Source organism: Entelurus aequoreus, linkage group LG21 (assembly GCF_033978785.1).
Source record: "Entelurus aequoreus isolate RoL-2023_Sb linkage group LG21, RoL_Eaeq_v1.1, whole genome shotgun sequence".
Classification (NCBI taxonomy): Eukaryota; Metazoa; Chordata; class Actinopteri; order Syngnathiformes; family Syngnathidae; genus Entelurus; species Entelurus aequoreus.
In genome coordinates, this window is record NC_084751.1 from 49,467,949 (window position 1) to 49,482,763 (window position 14,815).

The 14,815-nt window shown below is 40.1% G+C and overlaps 1 protein-coding gene across 8 annotated transcripts in view; it reads right to left on the reverse strand.

Moving 5' to 3' along the window:
• The window catches only part of LOC133638801 (anthrax toxin receptor 2-like), a 53,730-nt gene extending 39,136 nt beyond the window's left edge, over positions 1-14,594 (reverse strand). The window contains exons 1-6 of one of the 8 annotated variants that reach the window (XM_062031761.1): positions 13,628-13,734; positions 9,235-9,306; positions 6,242-6,313; positions 5,942-6,098; positions 5,676-5,780; positions 3,810-3,878 (exon numbers count right to left, since the gene is read on the reverse strand). In XM_062031761.1, the coding sequence (XP_061887745.1) occupies positions 3,810-3,878; positions 5,676-5,780; positions 5,942-6,098; positions 6,242-6,313; positions 9,235-9,306; positions 13,628-13,719 (567 nt within the window). In that variant the 5' untranslated portion in view covers positions 13,720-13,734. Of the gene's footprint in view, positions 1-3,809; positions 3,879-5,675; positions 5,781-5,941; positions 6,099-6,241; positions 6,314-8,603; positions 8,685-9,234; positions 9,307-12,504; positions 12,816-13,627; positions 13,735-14,103; positions 14,184-14,254 lie in introns of those variants that run through there. The other 7 variants (XM_062031764.1, XM_062031765.1, XM_062031766.1 and 4 more) reach the window with 7 other exon arrangements.
• Between the last annotated feature and the right edge of the window lie 221 nt (positions 14,595-14,815).

Below are 14,815 nucleotides of genomic sequence, written 5' to 3' on the forward strand. Positions count from 1 at the left end.
AAGACTATGTAGGAGACAATAGAGATGGACAGATTCATAAGACTATGTAGGAGACAATAGAGATGGACAGATTCATAAGACTATGTAGGAGACTATAGGGATGGACACATTCATAAGACTATGTAGGAGACAATAGAGATGGACAGATTCATAAGACTATGTAGGAGACAATAGAGATGGACAGATTCATAAGACTATGTAGGAGACAATAGAGATGGACAGATTCATAAGACTATGTAGGAGACAATAGGGATGGACCGATTCATAAGACTATGTAGGAGACAATAGAGATGGACAGATTCATAAGACTATGTAGGAGACAATAGAGATGGACAGATTCATAAGACTATGTAGGAGACAATAGAGATGGACACATTCATAAGACTATGTAGGAGACAATAGAGATGGACAGATTCATAAGACTATGTAGGAGACAATAGAGATGGACACATTCATAAGACTATGTAGGAGACAATAGAGATGGACACATTCATAAGACTATGTAGGAGACAATAGAGATGGATGTGCATGCAAAATGTCAATAAATGGGTGCTTCATTTTGACCACAAACAGTTCCTTAGGCACCGGTGCCATTATTAAAGTTAAAGTAGTAATGATTGTCTCTCACACACACACACACACACACACACACACACACACACACACACACACACACACACACACACACACACACACACACACACACACACACACACACACACACACACACACACACACACACACACACACACACACACACACACTAGGTGTGGCAAATTATTCTCTGCATTTGACCCATCACCCTTGTTCACCCCCTGGATGGTGAGAGAGCAGTGAGCAGCAGCGGTGGCCGCGCCCGGGAATCATTTTGGTGATTTAACCCCCCAATTCCAAGCCTTGATGTTGAGTGCCAAGCAGTTGGGTACCCATCCCTAGTCTGGAACGGATTACGGCATTTGCTGGACTTGAAGCCGCTACTTGTTTGCATGCTTTCGACCCTGCAGCTTACAAACAGTGCAGCTCATTTGTGGATTTTTCTTTGCTCACAGCCATAGTTTTTTTGTATTCAATAGTTTTCATAGAACATAAACAGAGACACTGAAAAAGTGTGTTATTGTTTGTGCTATGACGCCATCTTTCGGACGATTTCGCTCACTGCAGGTTGAAAATGTATTTCCTGTTTTGTTCCTTGAAGTGGACGTGTTTGTCCATTTGAAAGGATTCTTCATTCATCACTCCAAGCAATGTTTGGAAGTTTTACAATTCAACTAAAACTATTTCTACTAAAGCATCCCATGTGTGATGTCTGCAGGAGTGTTTTCATGCATATTTGTACGTGCTATTGTAATGTAATCGAGCTGGCGTTGTTAGCATTAGTGAAGATGCTAACACGTTTACAAGTGTCTGTGTTAGTAATATTAACTTACAATGGCATTCTTTTGTATTCTTTCAGTTTTGTAAATTCACCAAAACGTCACCGTGGAGTTATTGAGTCTGTTTAGCTGATTGAGAGCTAGCTTGTGCAGCTAGTGGGTCCATGACCATGACTTCTGTTTTGTTTGATCAGCCGTTTTACTGCCGTGTTACAGACACCGTTTGAAAACATTTAAAATACGTAAATAAACATTTACAAATATCTTTCGTACCGATATATATCTGCGGCTTGTAGTCCGGTGCTGCTAAATATGTAAGCACATTCATTTCTTCTAAAATGTGGTTGTTTGCGGATGCGCTCTATAGCCTGGAAAATATGGTAATTGGATTTCTTATCAAAGAAATTGCTTTGAAAAAAAAACAAAAAACATTTTTAATGACCTTTTGGAACAGATTACTAAAGAAAAGCGATATACCACTGTACAGTATCAGCAACATACCTATTGTCTACAGTAGTTGCACAGCATTAAAACGTACAGACTGTGGCTTCTTGTTCAGTGCAAAATAAGTTTCAAAATAAAAGTCTTCTTTAGATTCCATCGGAGGAAATATTTGCACATGTACAAAAGCTTATAGTCTATGACACAGAACCATACACAAACTTACCATCACTACAATATCATATGGAAACAGAAGAATCCAAATAAAAACCTACACAAATGTAAGAAAACAATGTCAACAAAAATCCTTTATTATCGCTCATTCTGCCAAGGTCACAAGTAAATATGCAAGCAATGGTTAGTTTTGGTTTTGATTTCAGCTGTGAGGACGTCCGCTTACGTCCACGTCAGTCTGAGGGACATTGAGGTTATTGCTTTGATGTGCACAAATGTCTTGGCATTGAATAATAATAAGGACTTATATCTTTTTGGAAGTTTTTACATTTCATTCAAGTGTTTAGTAGAACTCTAATAAGTACATTATTTGACCTTTGAACTCAGCTCCCACAGCCCATTTGTGTCACATTCCCAACTATTTCAGTAGTTTATTCATGTTTTGCTCTTTCTTTCTTACTGAGACGGAGCAGAGATTGATCAATACTTGATTGTTCCTGAGGGATCAATACTTGATTGTTCCTGAGGGATCAATACTTGATTGTTCCTGAATGATCAATACTTGATTGTTCCTGAATGATCAATACTTGATTGTTCCTGAGGGATCAATACTTGATTGTTCCTGAGGGATCTATTGACCTGAAATAATCTGTCCACAGAACAAGAACATTGTTTGAAATGATTATAATTCTTTTTTGGCAAAGAAAATGTTCTCTATTTGGCAGATTACAACTTTTTGGGAAATGTTGAGATTTCAGTTTTTCCTGTGTTTGACCTCAGCGACCTTGGCTATTTTGTGTTGTACTCAAAATCAACAGTCCTTGCTTTGACAAGTGAGACATCTCCCGAGGTTTACTCAATACAACACACCCGCATGCCCTGCAGGCTGCAGTAAAATACACTTTGGCTCTACTTAGCATGAAAACAACATCCTTTCATCCATTTGTTCATTGGCTCCATCACACATTCACGCACAGCAAGATGTCATCCATGTGTTCATTGGCTCCGTCACACATTCACACACAGCAAGATGTCATCCATGTGTTCATTGGCTCCGTCACACATTCACGCACAGCAAGATGTCATCCATGTGTTCATTGGCTCCATCACACATTCACACACAGCAAGATGTCATCCATGTGTTCATTGGCTCCGTCACACATTCACACACAGCAAGATGTCATCCATGTGTTCATTGGCTCCGTCACACATTCACACACAGCAAGATGTCATCCATGTGTTCATTGGCTCCATCACACATTCACACACAGCAAGATGTCATCCATGTGTTCATTGGCTCCGTCACACATTCACACACAGCAAGATGTCATCCATGTGTTCATTGGCTCCGTCACACATTCACGCACAGCAAGATGTCATCCATGTGTTCATTGGCTCCATCACACATTCACACACAGCAAGATGTCATCCATGTGTTCATTGGCTCCGTCACACATTCACACACAGCAAGATGTCATCCATGTGTTCATTGGCTCCGTCACACATTCACACACAGCAAGATGTCATCCATGTGTTCATTGGCTCCGTCACACATTCACACACAGCAAGATGTCATCCATGTGTTCATTGGCTCCGTCACACATTCACGCACAGCAAGATGGCAAAGCAAAAGATGGTTCAACCACGCTGCCTAACAAAATATTTTTGTATCAGCTCAGTAAGACAACAAACTTGTTATCCATCTCTTAGCAGGAACTCAGCTAGCAACACACAACACAAAAACACACAACACAAAAACACACAACACAAAACCACACTGTAAGAGACAAATACAACTCTCAGAATTAAAGTATCTGGTACCTGTTTGTGGTCAAAGTCCATGACCCCGACACAGTACACCCGGGCTCCAAAGCCTCTGACCAGGTCCGCCTGGAGAGATCATGGAGTCACAGCTAGCAGAACATCACAAAGAAACCATCAATATTCTGCTCTAAAGTTCTTCATTGTTGTGCAGAAGTGGAATGCTCTCAAAATGCTAAGTGTTAGTAGTCAAAATGCTAAGTGTCAGTAGTCAAAATGCTAAGTGTCAGTAGTCCAAATGCTAAGTATCAGTAGTCCAAATGCTAAGTGTCAGTAGTCCAAATGGTAAGTGTCAGTAGTCAAAATGCTAAGTGTCAGTAGTCAAAATGCTCAGTGTCAGTAGTCAAAATGCTCAGTGTCAGTAGTCAAAATGCTATGTGTCAGTAGTCCAAATGGTAAGTGTCAGTAGTCAAAATGCTAAGTGTTATTAGTCAAAATGCTAAGTGTCAGTAGTCAAAATGCTAAGTGTCAGTAGTCCAAATGATAAGTGTCAGTAGTCCAAATGCTAAGTGTCAGTAGTCCAAATGGTAAGTGTCAGTAGTCAAAATGCTAAGTGTCAGTAGTCAAAATGCTCAGTGTCAGTAGTCAAAATGCTATGTGTCAGTAGTCCAAATGGTAAGTGTCAGTAGTCAAAATGCTAAGTGTTAGTAGTCAAAATGCTAAGTGTCAGTAGTCAAAATGCTAAGTGTCAGTAGTCCAAATGCTAAGTGTCAGTAGTCCAAATGCTAAGTGTCAGTAGTCAAAATGCTAAGTGTCAGTAGTCAAAATGCTAAGTGTCAGTAGTCAAAATGCTATGTGTCAGTAGTCAAAATGCTATGTGTCAGTAGTCAAAATGCTATGTGTCAGTAGTCCAAATGGTAAGTGTCAGTAGTCAAAATGCTAAGTGTCAGTAGTCAAAATGCTAAGTGTAAGTAGTCAAAATGCTCAGTGTCAGTAGTCAAAATGCTAAGTGTCAGTAGTCAAAATGCTAAGTGTCAGTAGTCAAAATGCTAAGTGTCAGTAGGGAAGTGAAACTCTAGGCAATGACAAATGATATTGGACAATACAGTACATTGCCCACAAACAATGACCAATAAACAATATTATTGTCAGCACTATTTTAAGCACTAATGTAATCATAATATATAACAATAATATTGTAAGTATTCTCATTAGTTGTTGTCTTTTTACCATTGTAATTGGGAAAGTCACTAACTTTTAATTAACCTAAATAAGTAAACAAATAATACAATTAAAACTGACTCTCAATTTCTGTTAGCAAAAATTGCACTTTAATAGATTGATGGATTGAACATGTTGACGTGCAGTTTGTTTTTTTTACTTAGTTGGAATTTTTGTTGCGGTTATCACTTTCCAACAAATTGGGAAAATTGGCTTCTTTGACCCAAAATGGGCAAAAATAATCAACAAGCTGCACTGTGTTGGCGAGCCATGTCTTCTTTATTGGTGGTGACTATCAGTGGTACTTTGTATACCTCACTGCACTCAACAAGTCTTTATTGGTGGTGACTATCAGTGGTACTTTGTATACCTCACTGCACTCAACAAGTCTTTATTGGTGGTGACTATCAGTGGTACTTTGTATACCTCACTGCACTCAACAAGTCTTTATTGGTGGTGACTATCAGTGGTACTTTGTATACCTCACTGCACTCAACAAGTCTTTATTGGTGGTGACTATCAGTGGTACTTTGTATACCTCAGAAGCAGCAAGCAGAACAAAGAAGACGTTACAACTACAAAATCATCATCTTCAACTTTAGTCTGAAGAAGCGCAGTTCATAGCTTTCTTTCTAATAGTGTGTGTGTGTGTGTGTGTGTGTGTGTGTGTGTGTGTGTGTGTGTGTGTGTGTGTGTGTGTGTCACCTCCTGCACACTCAGCTCAAAAGGGTAAACCTCCAGCTTGCCATCAGTCAGAAGGATGATGATGCTGCGTGATGGTGTCATTTGTCTTTTCATCTGCTGCGACACCTGAGCAGTACAAGCACACAGGTCATCAAGTCAGTCATCGAGTCATTCATCCAGTCATTCATCCAGTCATTCATCCAGTCATTCATCCAGTCATTCATCCAGTCCATGCAACAAGCAGCACATCACATCATTGTATTGTGTAACATTTCCTTTCTACGTACCGCTCTCAAGCCTTCATGCATGTAAGTTTCACCTGCAGGGTTAATTTGGCTGAGTTTATTCAGGCCTTCATCTATCTTGGACCTGACAGCAGACAAGCAGACATTGTTGCTTCCATTAATTTGGCTGAGTTTATTCAAGCCTTCATCTATCTTGGACCTGACAGCAGACAAGCAGACATTGTTGCTTCCATTAATTTGGCTGAGTTTATTCAAGCCTTCATCTATCTTGGACCTGACAGCAGACAAGCAGACATTGTTGCTTCAAAGTAGAGTGTGGAGATAAGTTGAAGCAGGAAGTACCTGTCTCCAGTCAGCGGCAGGATTACTACTGCTTGGGCTGAGAAGACGATGTAGGACACCCTCATCCTGGGACTGAAACACACACAACATATAATCACGTGTGTGTCTGTGTGTGTGTGTGTGTGTGTGTGTGTGTGTGTGTGTGTGTGTGTGTGTGTGTGTGTGTGTGTGTGTGTGTGTGTGTGTGTGTGTGTGTGTGTGTGTGTGTGTGTGTGTGTGTGTCATCCAATATTATTTGTAACGCACTTTGAGTTGCATTTCTTTTAGAAATAAATCTTGATTTGATTTGATAGACAATCAATCACATAAAAACATTGTTGTTGTTTTTTTTACAGTACAACACAGGTTTTATCTGATCTCTTCTCTGAGTTCTAGTCCGCACTAGAGCAGCAGCATAGTGGACAGCTCCAGAGTCTTTAGACGAGAGACTTTCTGCAGCAGCAAAGTCTTACTCAATTCCAGACGTCACAATATTGTTTTCAACAAATGACAGAAATATTATTGTAATTGAAGTGTTTGTACTCCAAACTAAAGTGAAGTCCAACACTTTGACTTCAACTTACCAACATTTACACATGGTATCACTTCAACTTACCAACATCTACACATGGTATCACTTCAACTTACCAACATTTACACATGGTATCACTTCAACTTACCAACATTTACACATGGTATCACTTCAACTTACCAACATTTACACATGGTATCACTTCAACTTACCAACATTTACACATGGTATCACTTCAACTTACTAACATTTACACATGGTATCACTTCAACTTACCAACATTTACACATGGTATCACTTCAACTTACCAACATTTACACATGGTATCACTTCAACTTACTAACATTTACACATGGTATCACTTCAACTTACCAACATTTACACATGGTATCACTTCAACTTACCAACATTTACACATGGTATCACTTCAACTTACAACATTTACACATGGTATCACTTCAACTTACCAACATTTACACATGGTATCACTTCAACTTACAACATTTACACATGGTATCACTTCAACTTACAACATTTACACATGGTATCACTTCAACTTACAACATTTACACATGGTATCACTTCAACTTACAACATTTACACATGGTATCACTTCAACTTACAACATTTACACATGGTATCCAAGTCTAGTCTAGCAGACATTTTCAGGCCACAGCTACATTTTCTTAGCCCTCTGGATATGTTAGGAACAAACTCAATTCAATATTCTAAGTTATAAGACTTTGGACTGTACTCTCACATTATTAACTTAATCCACTCGGCATCCATTGGGGGGGGGGGGGGGGGGGGGGGTCACATCTGCAGTCCCTTCCAAGGTTTCTCATGGTTTTCATTGGGTTGAGTTTTTTCTTGCCCTGATGTGAGATCTGAGCCCAGGATGTCGTCGTGGCTTTGAGATTAAAAGCTAAATAAGTCAACTCTGATTGATTGCTTTGCTTTGAAGTTTAGCAGCAAGCTCAGATGTACAGTAAACGTTTGGACACACCTTCTCATTCACAACACAACTGATGCTCCCAACTCCATTGATACAGCAAGAAGTTCCACTAATCAACCCTGATAAGGCACACCTGGGAAGTGAAAACCCTTTCAGGTGACTACCTCTTGAAGCTCATGGAGAGAATGCCAAGAGTGTGCAAAGCGGTAATCAGAGCAAAGGGTGGCTATTTTGAAGAAACTAGAATATAAAACATGTTTTCAGTTATTTTGTTGTTTAGTACATAACTCCACATGTGTTCATTCATAGTTTTGATGTGACAATCTACAATGTAAATAGTCATGGAAATAAAGATTGAATGAGGAGAAGGTGTGTCCAAACTTTTGGACTGTACTGTACAAGTTTTGTTCAAATATTAAGTAGCTTTGACCTAAATTGGAATGCTTTATGTCACAATCTGCCTTGACTGGTCAGACTGTGAATATTGTTTTGTGTTAGTTTCAGTGTCAGCCTCTTTTTGTACTTGTGCTTCTCCTCTATTTCTACTCCTAATTTATAGTTTTACATTTTGAAAAACAATTAATTGTTACAATGTTTTTTAATGTATTTATTTAATTTTTAAAAAGGATGTTTGTTCTGTCCTAGTAGGACATCCCATGACATGAGAAAACAGCCAACCGAGACATTTCCATCCATTTGTACAATAACTAATAAACACACCTCTTCATGTGTTCATCAATCACAATGTGGATTGATTGGTTTGAATAAATCCTAACTCCACATCCTACCAAGACATTTAGACTACTCAGATGATTTGCTTGGTTGGGGTCTGTAGGGCATGACTGTCTCTTGGTACACAAAGTAAGGTGTGTGATGATGTTAAGAAGCTCACTGACCTCAAGTCCTTCAAACACTAAAGCCCAACGACACAGATGGTAAGTCAACAGGACCTCCCAGGTGCAACTTCAATTACACTAAATACTGAGGCTCAACACACACACACACACACACACACACACACACACACACACACACACACACACACACACACACACACACACACACACAGAGAAAAAAAAACAATATACAATGTAAAGCAAAAATATGTGGTTCTTCTGAAGACACCGCCCCCCAAATCGTCACAATTTACAGTGTAGCAAAAAAATAAAAAAGTAAAATAGACAAGTCCCACTTTGTAAGAGTGATGTTGTCCACATACATTATTTAACCATGAAAATAACTTTACAATCCACTACAGCATTTCCAGCTTCACCTGCTAGGGTCAGCACCACCTTCCACATCTGTCATGTGCTTCTAAATAGAAAGCTGCTAAATATATCACACACACTCTCTCTCCACCATTAACCACATGGGGGTTGGAACTGTCCATATTAGTCTTGCCCTACTGAAGTTGTTTTACCATTTCTATTTGTGTTGTACTTTCCAGTCCAATAAAAGCACTTTGTTTTGAACAGATGGGACATAGAAGTATTGAGTGTGCAGGTTAGGAATTCCACAATCACCTACCTGACAAACTTTTTGGTGAGCTGCTCCACAAAGCCATAGATCTCATGCCAGTGTGCCGACACGCTGCCCGACCTGCACACACCACAATGTCCATCAACTTTATAATCATTTGTCCTGATGTTCAATATTACAAGCAGCATTTCATTGTTCTACCATACCAGTGGTGGGCCAGCAACACCTTCTCTGCTGGCCTAACAACCACAAATCATCATCATAATTAAAGATACAATTATTTTTATTTTTAATTTCCCTAAATATGTAAAAGTATTCATATTGTCTTCATGTCATATTATGCTCCTTCCACTGCTGTGGTTTTTACTTTATAGAGTTTGTATCCAATCAGAATTCAGCTAGCTTATGTTGCCATGCTGTACCAAATCTGCCTTCACAATCAACAATGTGTGTGCACTGTAAGTGAACACCCACATACAGTTGATAGATCATTGCCTTCACAATCAACAATGTGTGTGCACTGTAAGTGGACGGACACATACAGTTGATAGATCATTGCCTTCACAATCAACAATGTGTGTGCACTGTAAGTGAACGGACACATACAGTTGATAGATCATTGCCTTCACAATCAACAATGTGTGTGCACTGTAAGTGAACGGACACATACAGTTGATAGATCATTGCCTTCACAATCAACAATGTGTGTGCACTGTAAGTGAACGGACACATACAGTTGATAGATCATTGCCTTCACAATCAACAATGTGTGTGCACTGTAAGTGAACGGACACATACAGTTGATAGATCATTGCCTTCACAATCAACAATGTGTGTGCACTGTAAGTGGACGGACACATACAGTTGATAGATCATTGCCTTCACAATCAACAATGTGTGTGCACTGTAAGTGGACGGACACATACAGTTGATAGATCATTGCCTTCACAATCAACAATGTGTGTGCACTGTAAGTGAATGGACACATACAGTTGATAGATCATTGCCTTCACAATCAACAATGTGTGTGCACTGTAAGTGGACGGACACATACAGTTGATAGACAGTTGCCATAGCCAATCAGATCAGGAGTTGTTGTCAGTAAGGTCTTCTAGATGGCCTCACCTTCAACGTGACATTTACGCATCCTGTGATTGGATACTCACCAGGACCATTAGCGGAGGAATTTGAGAGCACATACAGTTGATAGACAGTTGTGATAGCCAATCAGATCAGGAGTTGTTGTCAGTAGCCTATCTAGGTAGTCTGATGTTAAAGAGACTGTGATTGGATACTCACTTGTCACTCCAAAGTGAGTATCCATTCACAAGTTGCAATTTAGCAGGAAGTGTTGCACCGTAGCCATACCGGGCTAGCAGAGCAGGAGAACAAATCGTTGATTAGGTGGCAGTTATATATTTGCAAGGCCATTTTCAAGAAGGATATTTAAAGAGAAACTACATCTTGTGAGACCATGTCAGCCAACCCCGGAAGCTAGCTCAGCTCTTCTGGCGATGAAATGCTCGCCATTTCCACTGGAATGAAGCGACTACGAGGGTACCACTGGCTTATACGGCGTTGAATAGGTTCTACTAATTGTGAGTTCAATTATTTTATTTTTTCACTTTTAATATATTTATTGCCATTTTTATTTTGACAGTACCACATAAGATATGTTTTAATTGCATATGCGGGTTAATTGGTTTTTAAACGCGCCAGAAAATAACCGGTTTTGTACACTGTTGAAGTAGTTCAATCCCCAGTAGTGTGTAAATGTGTTTGTGTATAGTATTTCTCCAGCAATGGTCATGTGGTGACATCATGATGCTATTTTGAGAGGTAATCATTGAAGTCATCACTGAAGGCCTAGGTGGGAAACTCACGGCCCACCACTGTGTTATATACACTGTTTAAATAATATGCAGTGTAAACTACCAACACAATCACAATATAGTACAGTATGCATATTGTCTGTGTCAACCAAAACTATACTTGCCAACCTTGAGACCTCCGATTCCGGGAGGTGCGGGGTAGGGGATGTGGGGTGGGGCGTGGTCGGGGGTGGGGCAGGGCAGGGGTGTGGTTGGGGCGTGGTTAAGAGGCGAGGAGTATATTTACAGCTAGAATTCACCAACTGAGTATTTCATATATATATATATATATATATATATATATATATATATATATATATATATATATATATATATATATATATATATATATATATATATATATATACATATATATATATGTATGTATGAAATACTTGACTTTCAGTGAATTCTGGCTATATATATTTATTTCATTATACATATAAATAAAAGAAATACTTGAATTTCAGTGCTCCGGAGGCTATCCTGTAGATGGCAGTATTGTTCTGTTTAAGAGTGTCACAACATTGCTGTTTACGGCAGACGAACTGCTTTACGGCAGACGAAAACGTGACGTGTGTTGTTGTGTGTTGTTACCGCGCTGGGAGGACGTTAATGAAAGTGCCTAACAATAAACCCACATAAGAAACCAAGAACTCGCCCTTCATCATTCTACAGTTATAACGTGATTGGGCAGGCACGCTGTTTATATCGTGGGTAAGCGGACGTGAAAACAGACTGTCCCCACTCAGGTCCGCATTGAGCTGGAGGGGGCGTGGCCTCCAGCTCCGGCTGAATTCCGGGAGTTTATCGGGAGAGGCGCTGAATTCCGGGAGTCTCCCGGTAAAACCGGGAGGGTTGGCAAGTATGAGTCCAAAACTGACAATTCTGACATTTTTGATGCAACTCTAGCATTGGATTCTGCAGGTGTACCTAACGCTGTGGTCAGGTATTATGGGTGAGGGCGGACCTACGTCACTTCCGCCTACCAATCCCCTAGCAACCGGGAATTGGTTGAAAACAAAGCAGCTCACAGCGAACACAGCATTGACAGAAAAAGCATTTAACGAGCGTTGTGGCTTGGAAGTCAGCGTTAAATCCTTCATTTACGCATTTTTACTTATTCGATTATCGTGTGAAAAAACGAAAATGTATTATTTGCGTCAGACTCGTCTCAGTGAACTTTAAAGCTTCTCAGGCTTAGCTTAGCTTGCTAGTTAGCTTAGCCTGCGCGCTACTAAGAAAGAGACGCGGAAGTTATCAACAACAAGATCAAGTGTTAGTGTATAAAATATTGAGAGATTTGAGGGCTACATGTATTGAATGGCAACATGAAAATTATAGGTTTTATTGGTTTTTAAAAACCCAACTGTTAAGTGCAAATTTAAACGAAACCGGTTTTCGAAAATAACTAGCTAGGCTATAGACTATATAGTATATTACTTACTTAACTTAATCCTCTTCTTCCCGGATGGGAAATAAGGCTCCGACGCCATTCATCTCGCTGCTGTGCTAGTCTCTGTGCCTCGCCCCATGTAAGCTTCATCTCTTTCAGCTCCCCTTCAACTGTTCTTCGCCAGGTGTTCTTTGGCCGCCCTGGCTTACGTTTTCCCGGTGGTGTCCATCTTAACGCTGCCTTTGGTATCCTCTCGTTATCCGCTTTTCGAAAATAGCTAGCTAGGCTATAGACCAGGGGTGTCAAACGTAAGGCCCGTGGGCCGGATCAGGCCCGTGAACAGGTTTTATCCGGCCCGCGGGATGAGTTTACTAAGTATAAAAATGAGCCGAAATTTTTGAATGAAAGAAACTGCTGTTTTAATTGTGTCCACTAGATGTCACAATAGCAATTATTTGTGTCTTTCTAGATTATGCTACATATGTAAAAAAAAAATTAAAAATATAACACACGATGTAAGCAAACTACATAAATAACATCCTGTAATTTGATTTTTATATACTTTTTTTAATAATAATAATAATAATAATAGATTTTATTTGTAAAAAGCACTTTACATTGAGTAAACAACCTCAAAGTGCTACAGTGTATTAAAAAAATAAAATAAAATAAATAAATAAATTAGAAAAAATAAAAAGATAATTAAAAAAAATAAAAACTAGAACAGCCAAATAGCTAAAACTAGTATGCATATATCTAAAAAAAAAAAAAAAAAGGCTTTTTTAAAAAGAAGGGTTGTAAGCCTTTTTTAAAAGCATCCACAGTCTGTGGTGCCCTCAGGTGGTCAGGGAGAGCGTTCCACAGACTGGGAGCAGCGGAGCAGAAAGCCCGGTCTCCCATTGTTCACTGAAGTTGTCTTTATTTTTAAGTTATCGTGCCGTGATTTCACCAGTCCGGCCCACTTGGGAGTAGATTTTTCTCCATGTGGCCCCCCATCTAAAATGAGTTTGACACCCCTGCTATAGACTATATAGTATATACCGCATGTTATTTTTGTACAACAACAACTTCAGCTGTCGAACGTTATAAGGTACAAATTCAACACGTACAACATTAGCACGGACGTATAGCCAAGTTGTGGTTAAGAAGGTGGATTTTTGTTCCTTATTTTTACCAGAAACGAAGTGATCCGAACACACGACCCGGGACTTTGGGGGACTCCAGTGAAAACCCTCCTGGTTTTCCCGGTGTAAAGCTGCGAGCCATTTGTCTCGTCTCTGTGGGCTTTTATCGCGCTTTGGCAGAACAAAATACAACCTTTGTTTTCCCTGTTTCCAGTTGTGGTTAGCACAACCAAAAACAACACAGTTTTTCGGCATTTTGGAAGCAGAATGACGGGTTTAACCAGCGTAGGTCGACAGGTTAAAGAGTAATGGCAACGGTTTGTTTTCAACGCCAGTCTGGTGGCTATGGCTCGAAGAACCCGTATGTAGCTCAGTTGCCCGGATGTCGGCGCTCACCCATTGACAGTTTGCTGCAGGTTGTCCATAGTCAAATGAGGGCTGCAGCTGAATATACAATTGAAATACGCATACATGACTGTTAATTTCACATAAAACATGAAGTAAGGTCACAATTGCAAACACAAACATTGTGCAGCTACTTCAGAGAACACTTTGTCGAGATGCGTGCAATTGTTGTGCAGCTGCAAGTTGCAGTGCAGCAGCAGCACAAGTCAAACACAACCATACATGGACACTGTCTGAGCAGCCTGGACGCGCAACTTTCAAGTCATCCTCACCTGTCCAACACAAAATAAACATCGAATGCACCATTGCAGGACTCGTCGTCAATGTCCGTCAACGTTGGCTTCACCAAAACAATTATTATTAATAAAATCAATGGGCAGCAGATCCATAAACGACCCATAATCCGACACACAACCGAGTGTTCTCCTCACGATCAAATGTTTTCTTGGTATGAATCCATCATCTTCATTGTGGGCTTCTTGTTCGCCAGTGGTGCGTTCAAGTGCCTCACATCTCATACACCGACAGCACCGCCCGCTCTGGATGTCAAAGTTAAAGCCCCAGTGGTGCGTTCAAGTGCCTCACATCTCATACACCGACAGCACCGCCCGCTCTGGATGTCAAAGTTAAAGCCCCAGTGGTGCGTTCAAGTGCCTCACATTTCATACACTGACAGCACCGCCCTCTCTGGATTTCAAAGTTAAAGCCCCAGTGGTGCGTTCAAGTGCCTCACATCTCATACACTGACAGCACCGCCCTCTCTGGATGTCAAAGTTAAAGCCCCCCTGCTATTCAACGTTACAATAAAACTCGATTTTCAACATGTTATTGTT